This window comes from Cyanistes caeruleus, chromosome 1, assembly GCF_971803275.1.
Source record: "Cyanistes caeruleus chromosome 1, bCyaCae1.hap1.1, whole genome shotgun sequence".
In the NCBI taxonomy this organism is placed as follows: domain Eukaryota; kingdom Metazoa; phylum Chordata; class Aves; order Passeriformes; family Paridae; genus Cyanistes; species Cyanistes caeruleus.
The window spans coordinates 122,182,986-122,206,695 of NC_141701.1; the positions used below are offsets into that span (position 1 = coordinate 122,182,986).

The following is a 23,710-nucleotide window of genomic DNA, read 5'->3' on the forward strand; positions in this document are numbered from 1 at the left end:
GATTCATGCTGCTGTAAAATCAGATGCTGGCTTACATTCTCTCTGAGATATTCAGCTGTCATTTACTAGGTCAAGCAACACTGTTCCTGAAGGAACTTACTTATTGAACTTTGTGCAGAGTACTCAGCTTGATGTATTTTATAACACCTTAGGCTATATTTTATGCCATGTTTTGCATTTCATTGAACCTCAGCTGATGAGAAAGACACACATTTTGAATTTACAATAATCAGCAGTGCTTACTGCAAACCGTGACGAAAAGTGCGCAGAATATGTTTTAAATCTCTGTCTTGCACAATCTTCAATATATATTTGTTGTATTAGGACATATGAACTTCCCTTCAGATGGTCTAGAGAGATATGAAGAACAGTGAAGAAGGCCACATTCAATAGGAAATTGATATACATTGAGCCATAATCACAAATAGCCATGCTTGTATCAAAACTTTCCTTGTCAGTGTGATTTTAAAGATATAGTGAAAAGACAGTCTCATGGTTTAAGACATTTTTAATCCTTTCAGATACCAGTCCCAGGCAGGTTAAGGAGTTAAAAGGAACCTTTTATAATTAAATGCTTAGAAATATCTAAAAGCAGACTGCTATTAGAGTAACATATCATTGCAGATATTATTGCATAATCTTCCTGCCTAAAATGGTTTTATCTAGCTTTCTTTTTCTGTATCAAAGTGACATCTTTAGCTTCACTATAAACCTCCATCATAAACAGCCAACCTGTACAACCAAAGCTGTTGTACATGCATCTGGAGACAGATTTTGAGGAATATTTTTAGAACTTGTACAAGAGCTAACCAGACAGACTGAGTTGCCAGGGGGCAGAAAAAGGAAAAAAAAAAAAGAAAATAGCAGAATATTTTTGGTAAAACATAATTTGATTGGAGTAAAGATGCTAAACCCCCCCATTAGTTTAGTAACATCAGCCTGAGGAGCTCTGAATGACCTTGGGAAGCTTGCTCAGAAAGGCCTTTTACTCCTAAGTATAAAACTATGAGAATGCAACTTGGTGTTCTGAAGGAAAAAAAAGGGAACTAGATGAGATTAATCAGTTGCTGGAATTTCAGCAGAAGGTGTGTGCCTGTGCCTGGAAAGACTTGCATAGCAATGAAAGTGTTGTTCTGCTACAGAAAGAAGCAGCTTTGATTTGGAGCAAAAAGTCCAGAGGGCTGCACCAGGGTCTCTCTTGCCACCTCTATCAAAGCAGTCTGAGAAACACTGAAGACCCAGCATAGACACACCTACTTCTGCCAGGGAGCCAACAAAAAAGCTGTGCAGAGCACCCTCACAATTGATCTGTGCTTCTCTCAAATGCAGGTTTTTTTGCTTTTTCCCCTTACACAACATTTGATTTGCTGCAAGGCATCTTTTATGTTCTTTAACCATAAGTAATAGCAGGCTGCTTTTGTGACTTCCACATCATTGCAATTTTGGTTCATAACCAGTAGAAGGTTTATTTTGTTTTATTCTTTTTTCCAGACATCACTCTGAAATTCATTTAAAATCCAGCCATAAATTGCAAAATGTGTATTTCAAAAAAAATATGCAGTTACGGCATTTTGAACAGGCTGACCATGTACATTAATTAAAAATAACTTCATCTGCATATTGAAAATAGCTGTTCACATGAACTGGCATAATGTGCAATGGGAAGGCAGGGACAAAGAGACACCATAAACACAACTGAAAAGCTGCATATAATTCTGCTGATATAAAACCAGGTATAGGACTCAACACAACTTCATTCTGCACCCTTAAAAAATGTATGTAATACATACATTTAAAAAGACCTAAGAACCATTAGGATTTCCTATCTTCTTTCCTGCATCCCATGGCTAGTAGCTAGTGTGAGACAAATCAAATTATGTTACCAGGACCACAAACTTCTTTTGGGTTACCTTCTTAAATTCCTTCACATTTCCATTTCCAATGTGGGGCAGATTTCCATACTGTATATACGTATATGTAACTTCTTTCCTAAACCCTTTAAAATGTTCCCATGTAAACTTATTCATTCTGCCTCATGCATAGGAATTATGTCAGTATCTTTAATTTCTTATCCCATTCATCCCTGCCTTACCAAAGTTACATTGGACCAACAGCTAGAAGGCTAAGAATTCTCATCTCTTCTTGATTGCTTTGAAATAATCTTGATCCTACAAAGTTATTAAAATTGAATAAAATTTCATACTGTCTTAGCTTTCTCTCCCCAGTTTCTTGTCAGACAAACAGCGTATTTTACCTGTAGGAGTAATGAATAAAATAAGGAAATATTCTGTGTTTTAGAATCTGTCTCCTTTCCTGATTCCCATCAATGGACAGACAGATCTCTTGTGTGAATTTGTTGCAGGCTAGCAAGTTTAACACTGATGCACACATACCTAGGATCTTGAAGTGTTTACACTGTGCCACAAGGAGTTCTGCAGAACCCCAATGCAGAGTGTGTCATGGTGAAGTTGAATTACTGAGGCACCCCTGACCTGAGCTTCTCAGCCATGCAGGGAGGTGGGGCTGACACACACGAAGACAGAAGCAAACACCCACGAGAGCACTGCTCCTGCCCGCTGCAGCTCATGTACAGCAATGCACAGGCACAGGCACACCTACACTGCCTCAAACCCTCGCCTAGCTCGGCACAGACAGAGCTGCTCTCGCTAGCTTTCAAAGCCAGCTGTCAAACATAGCTGAAAGACTGTGCAGGGATTGTGTTCCCATCTGTCAAAAGAAAGATGTTTCCCTTATGCTAAATGGCTTGCTCAAGAGGGAATGACCTTTCTTCCCCCTCTTAGGATACATGTTAGCTTTTTCAGAATCTATGAGTACTTGAGTCACAACAGTCTCTTGGCAAGTAATGGAGCCAGAGTGAGCATCCAGCAAAACAGCTTCGAGGATTTATAAATATTAATTTGTTGCAATTTGTCTTTCAAGAAAATGTTGCAACAGTCTTAACTCTGCGGTAATTCTACAGCTGCAATGATGACATCGTGTTGGCACTAAGGAGCCAGTTGCATCTCTGTTGCAAGACTGGAAATTTGGGAAAAAACCTCTGAGAAAAAGGGCTTAAGGATTTAATGATGTACTGACACATCATAACTTTAATGGCAGAAAAAAACAACCAAAACACAGCACCCAAAATAAAAAAACCAAAACAAATCCAAATCCGAAACCAAACCAAAACAACAAAAAAATCCCACTAATCTAGTTTTGTTCAATATATCTTTTAAGTTCTTCGCTTTCATGGTAACAATTTTTTTGTTCAATTTATTCTTTTATGTCATACACTTCTGACTCCCCAATGCCCTACAGTATTACAGTCAATATTTGGTGGTGAAAATCCCACAAACAGAAAAAATATTGAAGAATATTTCAAAGTAAATGTTCATGATTTATGAACAAAAGGTAGTATGTTCTTGTACCTTGAAGTTCAGCTTCTTGAGTGCTAAGTTAATGTCTCTTTTGAGGCCTATATGTAAGGATATGCTTAAGGAACTGAGAGTAATCGGACCAAGATTTATGTTTAAAGTTAAACCTGGACAACTGTCTCAAACAAGGATTCCTCAGTTATGGCAGATTAACACTCAGAAAAGTCCTATGATTAGTACCTATTTTAGTAGTGGTGTCAGTATGAGAATCAGGGCTTTAACCTGCATTGCCCTGAACACTGCAAAAATAGCAAGTGGATGTGCAGGCACAGAAGTGATCAATCAGGATAAATGAATTTTATAAGTACAGATCTACTAAAGGATAAAAAAAGGAAAAGGACAAACACAGGGATTTTTGCTGCTTTCTCCCCACCTTTTCTTTAGCACCCAATAGTGAAAAATGCCAATTTCCATCAGTCACTGCAATCACAGCTGCCTTGCCTGCACACTCCTACAAGACAGACTGCATCATCCTTCCCCATCACGACACCTACATTTATAGTCTGCAATACCTGCAAGCCTTTAAGATGACTCCTTTTAATAGTTTCCTCAAATAAACTGCTCTTAACCCCCGAAAAAGATTCACATTTGAACACTGAAGGTTTGTTTGGAAGTATTTACTTTTGATTTCAAGTAAATGTACATTCTGGGAACTTCCATGATATTTATTGGTTCTGTCAAGGAATGGAAACATTACAGATGCCCCCCAGCTTACTGGCAAAGAGAGGACATTCTGTCAAAACAACACTTTTTTTTGGGAACTAAGAATTTAATTTAAGATCTCCTTCTTTGATGGCACTCATATCTTTGGCATTTACATTTCCAATGTTTATACTGAGGTCTTAAGAACACTTAAGTAGAACATTTATTTGCAAATAAAATTTCATAACTTGGCAGACTCGGGTTCTCTTTATAAATCTAAGAACTATAAATCCTTTTCCATATAAACATATGTATTATTTCCTACTGAAAGTGTGTGACAACCACAAAGTTTAATTATTCTCAAACTATAAACCTGCATGAGACAGCTCATTCAACATAATGAGTTTGCACAGCCATAATTAAAAATATACACGTCCAGTAAAGGTAAATAAATAAATAAAAAGTATGAAATAGCAGTGACTTGCCAGGAAAATTATACTGTATGTTAGAATAACCCATAGGTTCATTGGAATGTAGTTGTGGTGGAAAATTACAGGAGACCTTTTTTTATCATTCTGCTGAGCTGAAAACTTGCAAAGGACAAAGACACTCCAAGTTGGCCTTTTTGCTGGGATGCACCCAGCCCAGCAGTGAGGGGGCTGCCAGGGAGATTTGTTTAGTTTCTCCCATCTGCAAGTATCTGTAGAGATGGCCCAAAGGCTTGCAACACTGATGTGGGCATCTTGCCTTCTGTTCTGAGACACAGAATGAAAACAGAATAAAAATGAAAACAAAACAAAACCAACTAACCAACAAACAAAAAACCAAAACAAAACAAAAAAACCCAAAAACCAGTGAATTTTTCCAAATGACAACCTCAAGTGCCACATCAGCTGCCCCACTGATTGCACTGGGGGTTACTGCAGAAGCAACACTATTTATGCAGAAACAGATCAGTACTGGTTTAGCCAGATTACTTAACTTTTTGGATAGCTCATCAGCAAGAGATTAGGAACAGGCCTCAGCATGGGTTTAAGTGTGCTGGTGGCCTTCACAGTTCATAGCTGCCTCCAGCTGGCCAGCCTGGCTGCCACCACCGTGCTGCCCTGGAGGGGCACCACATCTGGCTCATCTGGCCAAGCAGAAGCTGGGAGCATTCCAAGGCACACAAGGTTCTCACACCACTTCTCTGCAGTTCCAACTGAGCCTGGCTCAAGTGAACTCCAGTTTGGCAATTTTTCTGCATTTCCTTAGAAATCCTCCAATGCAGATGGTGAACATGGATTCAAACTGAGAGTAAGCACAATTTAGGACTGTGCAATGTTAAATCCTACTGGTGAGTCCAGCATTAAAAGGCATTCGAGTCTGATTTATCAGCTTTGGGGAGCTGCAAAAAAGGCCTTGCAAGCCTGATAACTTATGTGCCTTGCTCTCAGAGTAGAATTCAAAGTTTATTTAGATATTTGGCTAGTTGTAGAGAAAGGGATGAGCTTTGGCTCTCCAGAGGAAACATTTCTCTTAATCCAGAGCTCAGAATTTTTACCGTAAATCAGTAACTTGTTAAAGAACTGGGAACTTAAAAACTCAGGCTGCCTCAAGAGGACTTCAGGATCCTACCACCTGAACACTCCTGGACAGCAAGAGCCAATTTTGCTCATGCTGAGAGCATCCAAACTCCCATTCTGATTTTTTCAGCAGCATACACTGTCTTGCTTAACGTTACACTGGGAGGCCCTCTTCTGTCAGAACTGAGCAAGAATGATTTACTGCAGAGAGGAGCATGAAAAGAAGCACTGCTCTGCAAACTACTGACTAGGACAGCCAGCTGCAGGCCTTGAATTTTGCTGTCAGCTTGTTGCAGTTTCTCTGCAGGTTTTGGGCTTCCTTCCTTCATCACTGCCTAAGCAGAGGAATTTCTCATGCTCTTAAGTTATTTGGGTAAGTGAAAAGAGAATCTGGTATGAGAGCAGGATTTTGTCTACACCTCATTTATTTCTTTTCCTACTTTCACCAGTGTAAGGAGCATTAAAATTGTTCCTCACAGAAGAGTCCCTGATCCTCGTGTTTTGTTTTCCTTCAGTTCTTGGGTGATTGATTGTTTTGAGGTTTTGTTTTGTTATTGGTTGGTTTTGGTTTGGGGGTAGGAGATTTTTTGGAGGAGGCAGGGATGTGGTGGTGTTTTTTTGGGTGGTTAGTTGATTTCAGTATTTTTACTATTACCTGACTTCTGAAATCTTGGTATTTTTACATGGAGGGGGTGGATGTGATGGTAAGCAGCTGAACCAGGTAAATGAGAATGTGATGAACTAAAATAAACCATGGACTGAAGAAAGAACCAGAACAGAAAATTTTCTCTTTAGATTAGAACAATTTGACAATTTCCTACAAATTATGCTACCTAATCTTTATCCTTGACATTCAGTGACCGTTCAGGCATCGAGTGATACCAAGCACTGATTCATTCTGAGGTGAATGACACTCTAACAGTTTTCAAGATAAGGCACATCACATTGGAGATTGCCTAATCTACTGAAAGCACATTTGCTTGAGCACCTAGAGCTTCTGTGCTCAAATGCAAAAATTGACAGTCAAACTCTAGAGTATCCACTCAAAATAATGACTACTACCCTTTATTTTCCCAAAAGTAGATAGTGCTGCTATTGATAGAGGCTCAGCTCCTCTAAGAAATAAATTATATTACAGTATTTCTGAAGTAGTAGACACTACCTGAGAAGGGCAGCAGAAAAATAATAAATCTAGAATTGTTTAACACTGATGTAATTTTTTTTTACACTCATCTTTAAGCAGAGATTTAGGAAGAATTTCTTCATCATTTAAGCATATTTTCATGTACAAAACACTGATTAATTAAAAGCTTATCTTTGAGTTATCAAAAGGTATTCCTGAAAATATACAGGATAACGAGGAAAATGCTACAATGGTTACTCAGCCTCTTTGGCTTGCAATGTGAAAACAGAATCCCTATCAGATTTGAGATTTTTTTTTTCATTCTTATAGGATGGAAATACAATGAGAACAATTTTTTTTATATTATCCAAGCAAGTCCGTATTTGATCCAAAACAAAACCATACATTTAGGAGACTAAAAATAATCAAACTTCAAAAAGGATTGTCTCTCATTTCCATTAATTTGGGGCAAAGGCTTCAACTTTTCCAGTCTATCAATACAAAAGCACATTTAGCTGCAGAAGAGAATACAGACAAAAAACACCAAGATTAACATGTTACCCTGAACATAGTTGATAATAATCTACCTGCTAAAGTCTGTAGATAAAATGAAAAAAATATCCACATAACTGAATTCTTTATCCTTATTTTTAATACTTCTCAAAGGTCAACCTCCTGAAATTCACTTGTAAAAAATCAGATCGCAGAACAGGGGCTTGCAAGTAGCCTAGGAGATGTAAGCAGCTATCTTTCTTTCAAATGGATGATTACTTTGGACCTCTCCTGAATGGCAAACTCCTCAGATCTGGGACCTGTTTTCCAGGCCAGAAGGATTAACAGTTTTCCATTAAAAAAAAAAAAAAAAAAAAAAAAAAAAAAAAAAAAGTAGGATTAACACGGTAAGAAAGGATTAAAGCAGAAATTGTGATATAAAGTATAATTGTGAAGACTTATAAATGTCTTCACTATTCTTTTTGTAACAGGGTTCAGGATATGAGAAGCACTGAAAAGACAGAGCAGGCTACTACTAGTAGAACCAGAAGAATATTTTGTCTTTTCCAGTATCTGGAAGAAGTATAGGAGTCATAAAACAGGATGACAAAAATACATTTTCTACTCTTAGAATGAATAGCAGCAGACTTTTCTGGAGGCAATCCCCTGTGGATCCTTAATTCTCATCTTTCTTGACAATTTTAAAAACACCAGAGTAAAAGGTTGCTAGAAGTTTCTAAGAGTATAAACTGCAAAACAGCACAGACAAATTGTCAAAAGACACCTCATTTACCCCATTTACAACCTGTGCATCCATCTCATTCATTAGTATCACTCATCAGAAGCATTCACAGTGCTGTAGAAAAGCCTTATGTTCTTACAGTGGCACAGACTGCTCTCCTCCCTTGTTTCTGTGGCAACATCACCTCTTGTTTCTATGAGAAAAGTCATGTTATCATAATATTTAACCCACTATCTGAACACACCTCTCTCACTGGCTGGAAATACACAGGAGAGTTTCAGCATTAGACCAGCAGCGAGATCTCCACAGGTCACAATTCTCTGCTATTGAAACCATGCCTTCAAGCACCAGTAGAGCTGGAGAGGGGCACCACAGTCAGCACCAGGCATCCTACATCAGGTTCCTTATTTCTATAGATATAAGGCCAGGGAGCTACTTGAACACAGGTCTTTCAGTAATATATTTTTAGACAAGGTACTTTATCTCCACAAGAGTGATTGTCAGCAATTTTCCAGCAGACAATAACCTACTTAGAGAATCAAGGACCAATGGCAAATCCACAACTGTTCAAAGATGTCCATCCCAAGAACAGCATCCTAGAATTGTTTGGATGGAAGAGACCTGAAACACTATCTAGTTCCAACTCCTCCTGCTGTGGGGAGGGATTCCTTCCATTGGCTCCAAGTCCCATCCAATCTAGCCTTGAACACTTCCAGGGAAGGGACATTCACAACTTTTGTGGGCACCATGTTTCAGTGCCTCATCACCCTAACAAGGAATAACTTCTTCCTCATATCTAATCTAAGATCACCTCTTTTTGGTTTGAAGCCATTCCTCCTTTGCCCCACCACTCCAGGCCATTGTTAAAAGTCCCTCTTTAGCTCTCTTGTAGGTCCCCTTTAGGTACTGGAAGGTGCTGTAAGGTCTCCTTGGAGTCTTCTACAGCCTGAACAACCCCAACTCTCTCAGGCTGTCTTCACAGAGAGATGCTCCAGCCGTCTGATCATCCTTGTAACCCTCCTCTGGACTCACTCCAACCACTTACATCATGTATGTCACTACAAATCAAGACAAATTATTAGCTGAAAGAAATTAACATAATTACTGCCTTATCGCATATTTTTTCCCTTAATGTTTTCCTAAGTCATTTCCTAGCTATTAGAGATTGACCTACTAATTGCTGACAAAACAAAGCAGTCTGCATAGTGTAACACAGATTAAATTTTCAGCCAGGCATGCAGTTCCTCTCAGCCTCTTGGACAACGACTCTTTTCCATACCAAGGCTTTCGTGTGCCATCTGGTGGTCTTTCAGCATTTGGTACACTTCGTGTAAGTACAAATAAAGCGAGTCCTGATACACTGTCAGCAGTATCTACCATCTTTGGCCATTGACAGTTTCATATTTTCATCCTGTATTTGCTCAAATTAATGTTTGTCTGACAGTAACAATTCCACTCACACTTGCAGTCAAATTAGCCTTTACTATTGTAATTGTTGCTAACTTTAGCTAACCCTTTGCACTGACAGATTTTATACCTAATTGAATGGTCACCCTCTCAAAAATAAATTCCACAAAACTAGCCTAACAAAAATCCATATATAGGACCACAAGCTGACAATTCTCTGTGGCATTTGGACACTTAGTTCTCAATGACCAAACATGCTAGGATTAGTCTCTATTTGACATGAGGGTCAAAGATATTGAAGCAGACCTATTACCACCCAACTTCAAAAACAAAACTGAGAGTTTGAGTACTGATACTTCCTTCTAAGTATGACAGGAAGAACTGTTATTAGAAATACTGTAGGGTTAAAAATGAAAAAGGAGAAGCCAGCTAAAATATTTGAAAAAAAATCAGAGCAGAAGTTTTGTACTGTATCCAATCTATGCACCTGAGGCATTTCTTCATTTGTGTGTTTATTATAGAGTACAACAGGTGGGATAAGGAACCTGCGATGGAATAAATTTCAAAATGCACAAATTCCTTTGGGCACACAGTCCTAAGGGGGAGTGTATTTCCTACTCCAGCACACTGCTCCCAGTATTTGTCCACTCTGCATGAATGGATTGAAAATTGAAATACAGATGCACTGTATTTTGTCACAGCTAAGAATTCCAGGATTTTAAGGCTGCCACCCTCGGAATGAAGAAGTTGCACCTGCCACAAAAGAGCATCAATAAATAACTGGATGAACTTTCTACCCAAAATACATTGTCAATTCAGAAACCTGGATATAAGATGGCAGTGACTGTATGGGTAGAAAAGGGTAGAAAAGACCATATGGTCATACAGTCACAGCTGAGAGCTGCTGAAATTGTGATTGTCAAGGAATCTCCCTTTTGGAATCTGGCTTTCCATTCACAGAGAAAACAAGACAAACCCAGATTAAACAGGAAGAAAAGGAACAGCAGTGACTGCAAATGCAGCTTTTGGGTTTGATCCTCATTGTTACTTGCAACCTGACTTCTAGAGAAAAACAGGCTCAGTAGAGTCTTATCAGCCACTGTGGGACTTGGCAAACATACCAATAGCTGTGTGATTCTAAACATTGATTTTAGCTGCCTTTTTGGACACAGGCTCACTGCAGTGCTGCTGAAAGGTCAGCTGAGACAAGACTCTTCAAGATGAATGCTAACACAAAAAAGTGAAAAGATATACAACTAGGGAAGAAAAAGCTAAGAAATTAATGTGCGGATATCAGGGTTTAAGTCTTTTGGACCAGATGGTTTTAAAAACTGGTCTGTGGCTGGAGGAGGTGGCATTTGGATTGAGATTCCTTCTTTCATCAGAGCATCTTTTACAGAGAGGTAGTGAGTCCAAGTCATACAATGGGTCTGAAGTCTCTACAAGACTGCAAGACAACACTGCTTTTGGTACAGACAAACCATGCTGCATCAGCAAGCAGCAAGACCTGACAGGTGTGGACTTGCAGAGAAAAACAGCTGGTGCTGAGGCCAGGTATTTACAGTTAAAGGATTTCAAACAGGCTATTTTGAATTATGTCTGGTCCATCTCTGGCCTACCACACAGACTTAATGACCATTAGCATTTAAAGTTCATTCTCCTGATTACTTTAGCCTGAATGGAATCCTGGAAGTCCCAAGAGCACTGTGCAATGAAAACCAGGCACAGTAGCCGGGATAAAAGGAGATTCAATTAGAAAGTACAGACTCAATCTCTATAGGGAATTTTCTGGTGACAGGAGTCCATGGGGATAACCTTGGATAGCTGCAGGTCCAGAGAGACAGAGCTCTTCTGACACAATCTTGGCCAACCTGACTACAGGGTGAAAGAAAAAGGTCCATATTTTTGTTCATATTGCCTTTCCATCTCATTCTTAGTTTTTATTTTAAGAGCAAAGGTAGGTATTTATTATCCTGGATAAAATTGAGTACAGCCCTTAGTGTATTATATGTTCTCACTGCAAACTAAATCCACTCATAAATAAGAGTTATAAAACATATATTTCTTTTAGGAATAGAAGTGCATGGAATTATTGTTTAAGGTCTTTAACCAAGATTGAAAGCACATTGCAAGGTTTAAATATGATCCAAATAGTTGAAATAAAAAATACAATATTTTTTCCAGAAAGCTGAGACTATATAACATAAAATTAATTTCAACAGACATTAAATACCTTGGAGGACTAAAGCCACATAGGAATACAGATTACAGTAGTTCAAGACATTTTCTCTTTCAATTTTGGAGTTTGGTATGACATCTGAAAGCCATTTTTATGTCAGTTCTTTCACACTAATCCAACTTTACTTGCAGTGAAGTACTGCAAATTTTACCATTTGTTTTACTTGTGAAAGCTAACAATGTCCTGTCTTCACAGTATGTTCAGTCAAAGAAAACTTTCTGGTGATGTAGTATTTGAGTAGCTTCAAAGGCTTTTACATCACTAAATGTATAAGAAGTTCAAGGATTTCTGGTATCTGACATAAGGCTTGTTTTCACAAAACTACAGTGTTTCTGAGCCCTCCACAGCATAAAAAGAATTTTAACACCTTTAATGAAACGGACACATCAATTCTTTTTTCTTTTTTTTTTTGTAACTCCCCATGTGGATTCAATCAGTTTGTAACTTGTATAGCAAGTTAGTTGATATAAATTAGATTTAAATCAATGAAAGAACACCTTTTGAACGTTTTGCATGAATTCAGTATAATCAGTTTAAAATAAAATCATACTGTGCTGCTTTGTGTGGATATAAAATCTGAGTAACTTTTCTGGACAAAGTCTTCACTAACCAGCCACAAATTCCATCATTCAGAACTGGACAAGCTTTCTATTTGTAGTACTGCAGCTCACCTTGTAAATAATTGCAGTGTAGAGTGCACCAGCAACCCTTTTGAGGACTCGTATTTATTTTTGTTCTCCTCAGTCTGTGGTTATTAAATGCATTTAACTATTTCTCACCGAATGCACAAGATGGAACTGGGGTCTAGCAACCGAATACAATTCTGCATCCTTAAAATTGATGTATATGAAGACCGCTAAGGTAATTTGTCATTGCGTCTTTTGTCTGAATCCCCAGACGCCACACTTAAACCTGCAAGGCCTCCGTGACACCTCTCGTGTCCCGATCGGCGCGGCTCCGATCCCGCTAGGCCATTCACCTGCGAGCCGGACTCGATGGTCCTCCCAGCTCAGAATACCCTGTTACTCCGACACGTAAAATCGCTCGGAAAGAGTTTAAAATTTCTCAGGCGGCTCTCGGCGGCACGGCCCGCCCCCGGAGCGCGAACACCGCCCGCCTCCCTCCACCCGCACGGAACTCCGTCACGGCCGCGGCCGGGCCCGCCCCGGCGGTGAGCAGGCGCTGACGCCATCACCGCGCGCCGCGGGCCCGTGGCTGCATGGCCGTGCCGCGGGAGCCGCTGCCGCCCGCCGCCGCCGCCGCCCCGTCCTTCGGCGCGGCCCGGGCGCTGGTGGCGCGGCGCTACTCGTGCCTGGTGGCGGCGCCGCACCGGCGGCACGTGGCGCTGCCCCCGCGCTTCCTGGGCCGCAAGCGCTCCGGCATCCGTGCGCAGCTGGACGCGGAGCTCCTGCGCTACTCCGAGAGGTGCGGCCGCGGGGCCGCCGCGGGCTGAGGGGGCCGGCTCGGCCTGGCAGCTAACCGTGCCCCCCTCCTCCTTGTCCTTCCAGCCTGCAGGGTGTACCGGTGGCTTACGACAACATCAAAGTGGTGGGGGAGCTCGGCGACATCTACGACGACCAGGGATTCATCCACCTGAACATCGAGGCGGACTTCATCATCTTCAGCCCCAAGAAGGGGAAGAAACTGGTGGTATGCGAACGCCTTGGCGTCTCACGGGACGGGCTTTTTTATTAAGTGGTCAAAGCTTGGCTTATCTCCAGCATCAGGTGGTTAGCTGAAGACATAGTTTATGTCAGCTTATTCATGTATGAGTAGTTCATAGAAATTTATTAGTATCTTGTACTAGTACTTTTTACTGTAATCTGTCTGTTTTGTCCATCCCTAGGTTTCCTGAATTTACATATAATTCTGTATTACTAAACCATCGTATCACAAGGATTGCGTATTTAGTAGTGTGTCACAACCACATATATCATACCCATGCTTCTTTCTGAAGAGCAGATAATTGTCAAAGAGGTGCATTTGTTATAGTGACAGGAATGTTGAGGATGCTCTCGAGTGTTGGGTTCCTTCAAGCACAAGAGCAGTACATGGAGTTGGAGCCTGCCTTTCAGTAAAGGAGGCTTATGGCCCACAGAACGGCTTTAGGCTTGTCAAAACCCTTACTTAGCACTTATGGGTAAAGTAGGTTGGGAGCTGGCTTGCATTCATTGCTGTGCCATACCTTTTGCAGCACAGCTGGGTGTCTTGATAGTTGTGTTTGAGGATGAATGTGCCATCTTCCTAGGAAGAGAATAGAAAAATTTTCAGTGTCCATCATTAATTCTATGGGTAAAACAAAGGTGGATATGGTTTCATATTCAGGTGTGTCAGAAACCCACTGAATAGAGTATTTAGAAGCTTTTTATATGTCTTCCCTATTCTTCAGCTGCTAAAAACTGCTGTGCCAGCTTGAAGAGCATTTTAGGCAAGCAAGTCAGACTTCAAATGGCTTCAAAGCAAAGCTGATCATTGTAGTGTAAGGAAAGAGTTATCTACTCTCTTTAGGTATTCGCTGTAGCTAAAGGCCATGTTTTGACTTCTCTTGCAGTTCTGTTTTCAGAGGAATTGTGTGAAGAGTTTACAGGAATAGCTTTGATTTTAGTGAAGGAGCATTTACTTATTGCTAGATAAACTGACTTCATAACTTGTACATAAACTGTTACTGAAAATGTTCCATATAGGAAACGAAATATTTAAATGATGTGCATTGAAAAGGCTGATTTTTGCTTTAGATTTGCATGACATTCTTTTTCTTTTTTAGGGTGTAATTAATAAAGTGGCCCCTAGTCATATTGGCTGCCTGATACATGGATGCTTCAATGCATCTATCCCTAAGCCTGAACAAATGTCCATTGTACAGTGGCAAGAGCTGGGGTTAAAAATAGGGGATGAGCTGAAATTTCAAGTGTTGCACTTGGATTCTGATGCAGCTGGGGTGTTCTTCATTCGAGGAGGACTCACTAAAAGCAGGTACGGTGCCTTAATAGAGAATATTTTTAATTGATTTAATATATTTTTTATGAGCTAAGTGATTTTAATTACATCTTAATCTTTCAGCTTTCTTATTTTTACATAAATGCCTATGTAACTATATACATATATATATATATATATATATAAAAATATAATGCATGCTCAAAATAACACATCCATGTGTCTAAGAGTAGCTTTGTGCATAGGCTTTTCAAGTGCAAACAGTCCAGGGTTCCTGCACAAAGTGGTTACATTGACAGTTACACACAAACGCCTGCATGTGCATTGTGTAATGACAAATACATGACTTAAATACTTGCTGAAACATGAGAATTTCAAAGATGAGAAAATGTGTCAACTTCCTCCTTAGGCCTCTCTAAATTTATAGGGCACCTTGCAGGAAATCTTGTCTTCAGAGGAGTTCATTCACAGTTTTCTTTTAAAACAGTCATTTACTGAGCAAGGATTTTCTTTGAACATGGTTTTAGTTTTGATTAAATGTATAATATGAGTCCTACTGGCAAATTCATAGCATTTTTTGTTTGTTTCTTTTTTTTTTTTTTTTTTTAATCTGGAAGGATGCTCTGGATGATTTCAGTGAATTTACAATTCAGGTTAGCAATTTTGTCTTCAGTGCCTCTGGGGACATAAAAACCTCCATGGTTTTTAAATGCATTCTTTCCATATTTGTCTTCTTAGACATTTTTTTCCCAGTGCTCTTGGTTGCAAGGTACCTGCTGGTGGGAGGGGAGGGATTTGGTGGGGTTTTTTTTTGTGGAGGTTTTTCCTTCTTTTTTTTTTTTTTTTAACTTTTCTGGCATCACCTTTGTTTTAATTAGAGTAGGGTAATTGCTTGGTAAAATCAGCAGCGTGCCTCACATATAACTGAACAGGCCACTAGCTGTGTGTTTTTGTGAATGACTTAAAAAAAACCCAAAAAAGCTTTACTACACAATGTGTAATTAGGAATTAGAGGACGAAGAAGCACAAGAAAAGAGGAAATACCAAATGGTCTGTATGTCACTTTAGAGAAGAAATTTAGGCTAAGATTTGAAAGAGAACATTTATTATGTGGTAAGAAGGAAGCTAGTAAGGTAACAGAAATTATCCTGAGAGTATTAAACATTATGATGCTCTGTAACACAGAGTATCATGTTCTCCATTTGTTGTTGTTTTTAGCAAATGTTTACCTGCTTGGTGTAAATACATGTTTTAGCAATTTTTGACATCTCACTATGTGAGGTGCCCTAACATGTCTCTAATCCAGTTTATTTTGTATATTTCTTTACAGCATGCGGCCCAAAAAATCCAACACAGTCACTGAAAGTACAAACGGGGACGAAATTCAAAAGTTTGACCACCAGGAAAATGGCTTGAATAACTGTGGGGAAGATAATGTCAATGAAGAGCCTTTAAATGAGTCGGGTAACCCTGGGAGGGAAAATGAAGAGCAAAGTGTTGTTGTGAATGGATCATGTGATGATAAAAAGAAGAAGAAGAAAAAGAAAAAGGACAAGCAAGGAGAACAGGAACTTGTGTTGCCTACCAGTGATTCCAGTGGTTACCAAAGTGACCATAAAAAATCAAAGAAAAAGAAAAGAAAGCATTGTGATGAAATTGAAGAAAGTGAATTATCTCAGCTGTCAGAAAAACCCAAAGCAAAAAGGAAAAGGGACTAAAGTCTGAAATGCTTTTCCTGCATTAGATTTCAGACGTTTTTGATAAGTTTCAATAAAACCCTGTTTCCAAAATGTGTATCTCTTTTTCTTCACTACACAGTCTGCTCTGCCAGGTCAGATGGTGTTTGTGTGTGTATGTTCACCAGCAGTTTGAAAGGCAGGATCTTTTAAGGTAGTAACACAAGAAATGCAATAGAAGCTATATCTGCCTGGGTTCTTTACTAGAAAACAAGTCACAAAACTGGAATGTAATTACAGGAACACATGCATGACCTCTGTGTCCGATTTCCAGTTCCACATGTTAGCCAGTTGGAAGTTGTGATGTTTCCTACTCTAAGTGCGTCTGCCAATCGGTGTCTTGATTTTACAAGAACAGATTCAGATTATCTTTTGGTTTCTGGGATGTTCATGTGAATTCCTTGGAGGCTTAAAAGAGGTGAATTTTTTTGAGTATCAGTGCTTTTGGTTGCAACTTTTTTCTGTTGTGAGGAGCTCTGGGGAGAAGTGTAGTGTGACATGTCTAGTCTTCCACCAAGGTAGAAGACCTTTGGTATTGATTTACCTGTTAAAAGAAGAACATAACCATCTCTTTGAAGGCCTTATAAGTAAACAGCATGAATGTGGAAACTTGCTGTTCATCTCTGTTCCTAGGTGATAAAACATTTTGCTCTAGTGATTAATGCTGATGCTATTAGCTCACTTCAGTAGATGTGTTTTTTGATTTTTTGATGATGCCAACATGAAGCAAATGATGGAGGCAGTTGCTGTTACAGATGAACAGAAGACTGAGTCACAAGGTTTCATCTTTTACTCCTTAATATTCATTGTACCTCCCTTTTCCTTTTAGGGAAGGGAAACACATCTCCAGAGTCAAACCTCACCATTTGATAGAACCAGTTTGTAGCACCAAAAGTTTGTCTTGCACAGTTCTGCCTTTAGCATGCAAAGGAAGAAGACATTCTGGGGAAGTATTGAAATTGCAGCTAATGAATCAAGCAGCACAAACAATATAATTGCTTTCAGCACTTTGCTCTTTTTCCACTTCTGCTGCTTTACCATTCTCTTACTGGGAATTGCTTACTGTATTTCAGCAAACTGTTTTGTTGATGATTAGTCTTTTCTGAAAGCCTACAATAATCTCAGTTTTAGGCCTTACTTAGAAGCAGGTTTATTTTTGGCGCACAATTTTGGCTGGTGCCCACTTGTATCAATTTTTGGTTTTCTGTCTTGGGTTACAACAAAAGAGAGCAATTAAAAATAAATGTAGGAGCTGGCAATTAATGATTGCTGAACAAGTTGTTTCGCCAGTGATACAAATGTTAAATTCTTGCTAAATGTTGTGTCTTTGGAAGGGGAAAAGTGAAGAAAAGCCTTCAAAAAAGAAAAGAAAAACGTGTTTTACACAGTTGGAGGCAATATTGGCAGCTTCACAGCTGCACTGTTGATGTTGCTGCAAATACCGTTTTGGCATTTGCTAAATATGGCAAGAAAACTTGGATTTTCGAAAGTGAATTTTCACTCTGATCATGATTTAAATCACTTGTCTTTGTTTTTTTCCCCATAAAAAGGCAAGATTTTCTGATGCTCGTAATTAACAAAAGAGCTGAACTTGACACTTCCCATTAAAGCTTCTCTGAAGTTTGAGCTCTATAAACCTTTAACTTTCTATGTTCCCCTGGACTACAAATGAACAGTTATATTGCATTTTAAGTTGAGACAAGATTTTTGAGTATATAGAACAATCATTTATAAAGCTTCCTGTGAGGCCAGGTGACTTCATTTTTTTTTTGTACGGTTCTGTTATTTTTTCAGGGTGCATTCTAGTACAACTCATGTTGTAGCAAAGAGAAGGTTAGAAAGTAAAATTATATTTTATCTTGTAACTATTGATAGCTATACCAAGGTAAGTGTGATCTAGAGAAGAAAAAAATACTGGACTTTTTGTTTTGTTTTAACAAAACTTTTTTGTTTTGTTTTGTTTGCAACAAAACCAGTATTTTACTTATGGCTGTGGTTGATATTCTTTTGTCTGTATTATGAAAAATGTAGTTCCAACTTAATTAGCAATGAGTTTCTAAAGTACAAACTGCTACTTTGTAGTATAAATATTTTGATTCTGCAAATGTTTCTCAGTGTTTTGCATGCCTTTGGCAGAAGAGCAAGCAGTCTTACAAGAAGGTATTTTTAGCTGTCTCTAAGACAATTGTTTTGTATTCTCTGAAGCTTGCAATAATCTGCAGCATTAACTTTTGCTCTTTGTCTTTTCCTTGCTTCTCTTAGAAACAAATTCTTTGCTTTTGACTTGGCACTTTGCTACTGCTTTAAATACTCAGCCCAAACAGCCTGGTGGATGAGCTCTAGGGAAAGGATTTTAAAAAGGCCTTAAGCAAGCTAGCTGCCTTTTGGAAAAACATGAGCTGTAATCAAATCTGCCTCTGAGTAAACAGTTTGCCTCTGGAAGCATCCCAACCTTAGATAGCCCTCAGACAGTACAGACCTTTGCTGTGAAGAGGTTATGTGATCTGATGCTCTCAGGATTATTACTGTTGGCCATGGAAGGACTGAAATAGTTTCATTCTAGTAAGGCCTATATTTTTCTTACCAAAATGTTGATTCTATTCTGCTATTTAGCTTTTAGAAATTCTGTATATTTAATAAAATCGGAGAGCCTTCAGTATCCAGTAGGCTTTGTTTATAAGGGAAAGGTATCTTCTGGATTCATGTGAACAAAAATAACACCAAAATCAAGATTTGCACTTCTCCAATACTGTCAGTAAATTAGTTTTTTACAGAAACAGCTTTTGATGTTTTTTTCTCTGCATGACTTTACACATAATTAAATTTGGTTAAATTTAGTTGTAAATACTGTCCCAAGCCACTCAGCTGACCTTATGTTAAGCAAGTAAAAGCAATTGAAGCCCGGCCATGAATTCAAGTTCCCCTGAAGCCAACTGTCCTAGGCAAAGAAGGAAGAAGCTTTAATTTTCCCATTTTAAGGACCCCTGCTCCATAAGACTGAATACAAGATGATCTCCCATTTCCCAAACTGATACGCCTATAGACTACCATTGCTGCTAGAACAACCAGGCAGATGAACTTGGAAAAGAATTTATTTGAGAAGTCTGTCTATAAAAACAGATGAAATGAACTTTCTGTACAAAAGGTGAATGATACTGCAGCAGTTTTTTGTATGTAGCAAAGAAACCTTACAGACAGAGGAAAGAATTTTGCTACAAGATTCATTATCAATACAATATTTATTGATATTTATTTATATTAATTATCAATAATAATTGATAATTATTATTAATATGGTATTGATTATTTTAGTGTATTTCATATGGTTAGAAGGTTAAGCTGTGGTCTCTAAATCTGTATGATACTTAGTAAGAATACAGTTAAAGAGATAGGAATAAATATTGCCCTTCAATATTCTCTTGCTCATTATTTCCCCTGATCCTCTTTCCTTTATATTTTCTCTCACTGGTGCCTTTGGTGTATGGAAACTTCTTTAAGAATATTCTTAAAATTGGAAATATGGAAAGCTGGAAATATGATGTCCCATTCAAGAGCAGGATTTCATTGTGCTGCACAAATTGAGTGAGGAGAGATGTGTGCTTAAGAGGCTCTGGTAAGAGCCAGTTTGTCAGTACCATGTTGCTTCGAAGATCACATTAGGTCTGTGAAATTTGGACACTGAGGAAGCAGATTTTTTTTTTCAAAAATGCTTTGACTTGAGTTGCAGGTAAGGTCACATTCAGAAATAATATTTCAGTTCTACCTGCAAAGCATGATCAGTGGGCATGACCTCATTGTGATACATCCATGCCCAGCACATGAAGCTTCTGATGGAGACTTGGAGTGCAGCAGCCAGTGGAATTGCAGGCTGTGCAAGTATGGTGCCAGATTTCATTGAAAGCATTTTGTCAAAATTAGCATGGAATGTCTCCCAGTCATTCAGGGAACTGGCTGAAGCCACAGTAATCTTGTTTCCAAGGAGCAGGCTACAGCTCCCAGTGATAAGTCACAGCCTGTGCTTTTATTACAATAAATGTGTTAGCATATGGATGACTTTAAAGTTCTGTATGGATCAGTCAAATCAACACTTAAAAGCTGGGCAGCTTTTAAGAGAAGGCAAATTTATCCTGTGTCAGTAAACATGAACATTAATATCAGGAAAAATGAGACTGTTTTGGAGCACTATAAAATTTTTGTATCTGCTCCTTTTTTGTTATAGATAACAAACCAGTGACATCTGTCCCTCTTTCAGGATAATGCCATTTTATTATATATATATATATGTTTGAAGGTTCATTTTTTTCTCCAGAGATTTGGTCATCTCCACATAGGCTCAAAGATGAGCAGTTTTTATGAAGCATTTTCCTAGAAGGACAACCATTTGTCTCTCAGCTGGGAAAAAAAGCCACAAACGCCCCCAAAAAAACCCAAAACGAAAGGTGCACAGATGGTACAGATATTCTTGGTTTCCTCATGGTGCCTCTCAGTGTCAGCTTGTGGATTTGTGAAGATGGGCTTGCCTTCACCTCTGGTGTATCCACATTCTCCCCAGAAAAGCAGTTCAGGACCTCTGCCTTTCAAAGAAATTTCATATATTGTGACTAAAAATAAGTTTGCACTGATGATGTATGGGATGTGTTGATAGCTACCTTTGATATTATTTTCTTGACATTAAACTGAATTGATCGTAAGTGACCTGCTTCATGTCTAAATTACTAAAGTTATTACTTTATAGTTATTACTAAATCCCATATTTTTCTAGTTTTCTCTGAGAGGATAATTCCTTTTTCATAGCTATAATTTGAAAATTCATCTTTTCATTATGACTAGACATTAGTTAAATTTGAACTCTTAAGTTTTCTGGGCCAAAGGAACAATATTATGGACAGTTCTAAGGTTTCTGAGGTAGAGAAAAATCTACATGTGTTACAGATTTAAGTGCATCTGCACATCCATTTCTCTACCCATGTATTATTTCTGAAGTACTTACCAAGATATGCAGATGCTCACAGATTAGTTTGGGAGTCATCTGTGTTGTGGTTATTTCTATCTTGTTTCAATGTCTGGTTTGCAAAACCATTGTCATAAATGATCCCCAAATAGAACCCAGCATCATCATATTCATTACTGTTTTATATTTATCCTGTAAATCTGTGGTTGTGCCATATTATGATGAGGAACGTGAGGACAAGCTGTTGCAAATAACTTTATATCTTCCTATTAATTCAGTTTAGCAAATGCCTTTTCCCAGGCAAAAAATATTACTGCAATTACTTAGACTTGTTTTGTTTTTTCACTGAAGCACACTTTGGAAAGTGTTCTAAAAAATTCAATTAATATATGGAAAATTGGCTAGGATTTAAAAAAAAAAAAAGAGAAAAAGCTAGTTGGTTTTTTTTTTTCATAAAGAGTGCAAAGAAAAAAATAATCAGTTTAAGGAGGTTTTTGAAATCCCAAAATTTTTCCTGAAAATGAAAGGAAATGTGAAATGTTTTCTTTAAAGGCCTTTCTCATCTCTCCACTGAATATCTAGTCCAATAACACTGCTTATCTAATATTTTGGAGTGTGATGTAAAATATTTTAAATGTGCAGTCATTTCAAATAGAGGACTATTTCATTCAAGGTACCTGAACTGCATTGTTAGGGAGTGAACCAAAAGGGTTCTTTCCTCTCAAATTCATATTCTGGTGAAATTGACTGAATTTGGTAGGTGACTTTTTGTTTGTTTGTTTGTTTTTTCAAATTTGTCAGAATATGATTCCACAAAAACTGCTCTGCTCCACTATGATTTTACACTTTATATTACAAATCAATGTAAGACTTGGAAAAACCTGCCTTGATGAAGTGTTCTGCCTTTTCTCATGCAGTGCCACATGGTGGAGTATTGCTTTTTCTTTTGAGCTTTCTCTCCACATCTGTCACCTAAAGAGCTCAAAACTTCTGTGAACTGGTATTTGATGAGTAGTATTTCAGCTAACTGAAATAAGACTATAAGAGAAATAGTATTTGTACCTGCTCTGTGCATCAGCATCAAAACCTTGGTATCTACCCTAGCTGCTGTGACCATGTTCCTTTAGTTCATATTCTAATTTTCATATATTTCATAGTGCTGTTGATAGTGATATTCATCTAGTTTTTCACTAGTTTTTCATTTCATATATATCATTCAAAATTTGTTTGTATAGGAAAAGAAATTTACGCAGCCATGCTGTGAATAAAAGCTCACACAAATGCTGTGATGTGTAGGCACATTTGTTCGGTCTTCAGTAAATTTTTAGTTAATGGCCAGTTGGCAGATTCCTGTCTATTTAAATTAAATAATTAATTTCTATAAGTTTTATGGACACTAGTTTTTGGGCAGAGGAGAGTAATTATGTTATTTCCTCTGTCTGAAGAAAAGTGATCCAAGTTCAGCTGTGGTGAGTAGAAACCCCTCTCTGAACTCCATGGCACTGGGAAAAGCTGCAGGAAGATCTTTGCACCTTATTATACATGAGGGAAAAGTGAGGAAGGCATCTTTAGCTCTGGTGCTGAGGAAATAACTTGGGCTTGTCTTTACTGCACTTAGGGGCGTGGGGATTTTTTTTATAACATGGAATTATTTTGTGTTTATTCACACGCATGTTCTTTTTTTTCTGGGTTTCCTGCAGAATAGTTCATTCCCCTTGAGAACAAGGGAAAAAGAGGCTGAAAAGTCCATATTAGTGTTGAGTTCATCAAAGCATTTTAGTTTTCCCATAAACCCATTGTTAACCATCAAAACCTCAGTGTCAGTCATGTTAAATATCAATAGCTGGAATTAATCAAATATCAAGACCTGGAATTAAGATTTTTAAAGAGCAAAATTGGAGGTGGGGGAATTTCTCTGCACACCACCAACTTGAGGAGGCTGCTGTGCTATGACAGTATCACTAGTAGACACATTTGAAATATATTAATGTAAAAAGGGTGACATCAGACTGTACTTTAAGCCCTCTGCACTATGTCAGTCACAAAGTAAAACACAGAAACTGTCTTGGTGACTGACACTATAACCCACCTGACTGCACTGAAATACAGTAATGTGCTCAATTACACTTTGCCTTGTTCTTAATAAGGTACTCTTAAGTGCTTGTCTGTAGAGCTTCACTGGGAAGGTTAAAAGGTGTCTTAATCCTCCTCAGTGTGATGAGTGATGTTCCCACCCCAACATAAATCCGTATGTTTTACATGTAAGTAATGTAACCATTAGAATCTTGCAGAAAAGGTGGACCACAAATTCTTTACCCCTAGTAATGAATGACATTTTTAAAGAAAACTGAGCCCTGCTCATGAAATGCTTGTGGAGATTTGTCTTTGAGGGGGTGTCAGGCTTGTGTGAGTGGGGACTCAAAAACATTAGTAAGACTTTGG

At 38.4% G+C, this 23,710-nt stretch overlaps 1 protein-coding gene and 1 long non-coding RNA gene across 2 annotated transcripts; one reads left to right on the plus strand and one right to left on the minus strand.

Moving 5' to 3' along the window:
• Positions 1 to 4,036: 4,036 nt before the first annotated feature.
• On the minus strand, positions 4,037 to 12,401 carry LOC147655871 (uncharacterized). Its single transcript, XR_015277403.1, has 2 exons — positions 12,316 to 12,401; positions 4,037 to 9,056 (listed from the first exon to the last, which is right to left on the minus strand). It is a non-coding gene; the product is annotated as an uncharacterized LOC147655871 (long non-coding RNA).
• POLR1F (RNA polymerase I subunit F) lies at positions 9,906 to 16,371 on the plus strand. Its single transcript, XM_023920591.2, has 4 exons — positions 9,906 to 13,069; positions 13,153 to 13,294; positions 14,409 to 14,617; positions 15,912 to 16,371. Exons 1-4 carry the CDS (start codon positions 12,864 to 12,866, stop codon positions 16,297 to 16,299), a joined length of 945 nt encoding a protein of 314 aa, XP_023776359.2. The 5' UTR covers positions 9,906 to 12,863; the 3' UTR covers positions 16,300 to 16,371.
• The last annotated feature ends 7,339 nt before the right edge of the window (positions 16,372 to 23,710 follow it).

Coding starts and splice junctions, on each gene's coding strand:
- POLR1F (XM_023920591.2), top strand. CDS start 12,864: ATGGCCGTGCCGCGGGAGCCGCTGCCGCCCGCCGCCGCCGCCGCCCCG. Junction 13,295..14,408: donor AGAAGGGGAAGAAACTGGTG/GTATGCGAACGC, acceptor TTTCTTTTTTAG/GGTGTAATTAATAAAGTGGC. Junction 14,618..15,911: donor GGAGGACTCACTAAAAGCAG/GTACGGTGCCTT, acceptor ATTTCTTTACAG/CATGCGGCCCAAAAAATCCA.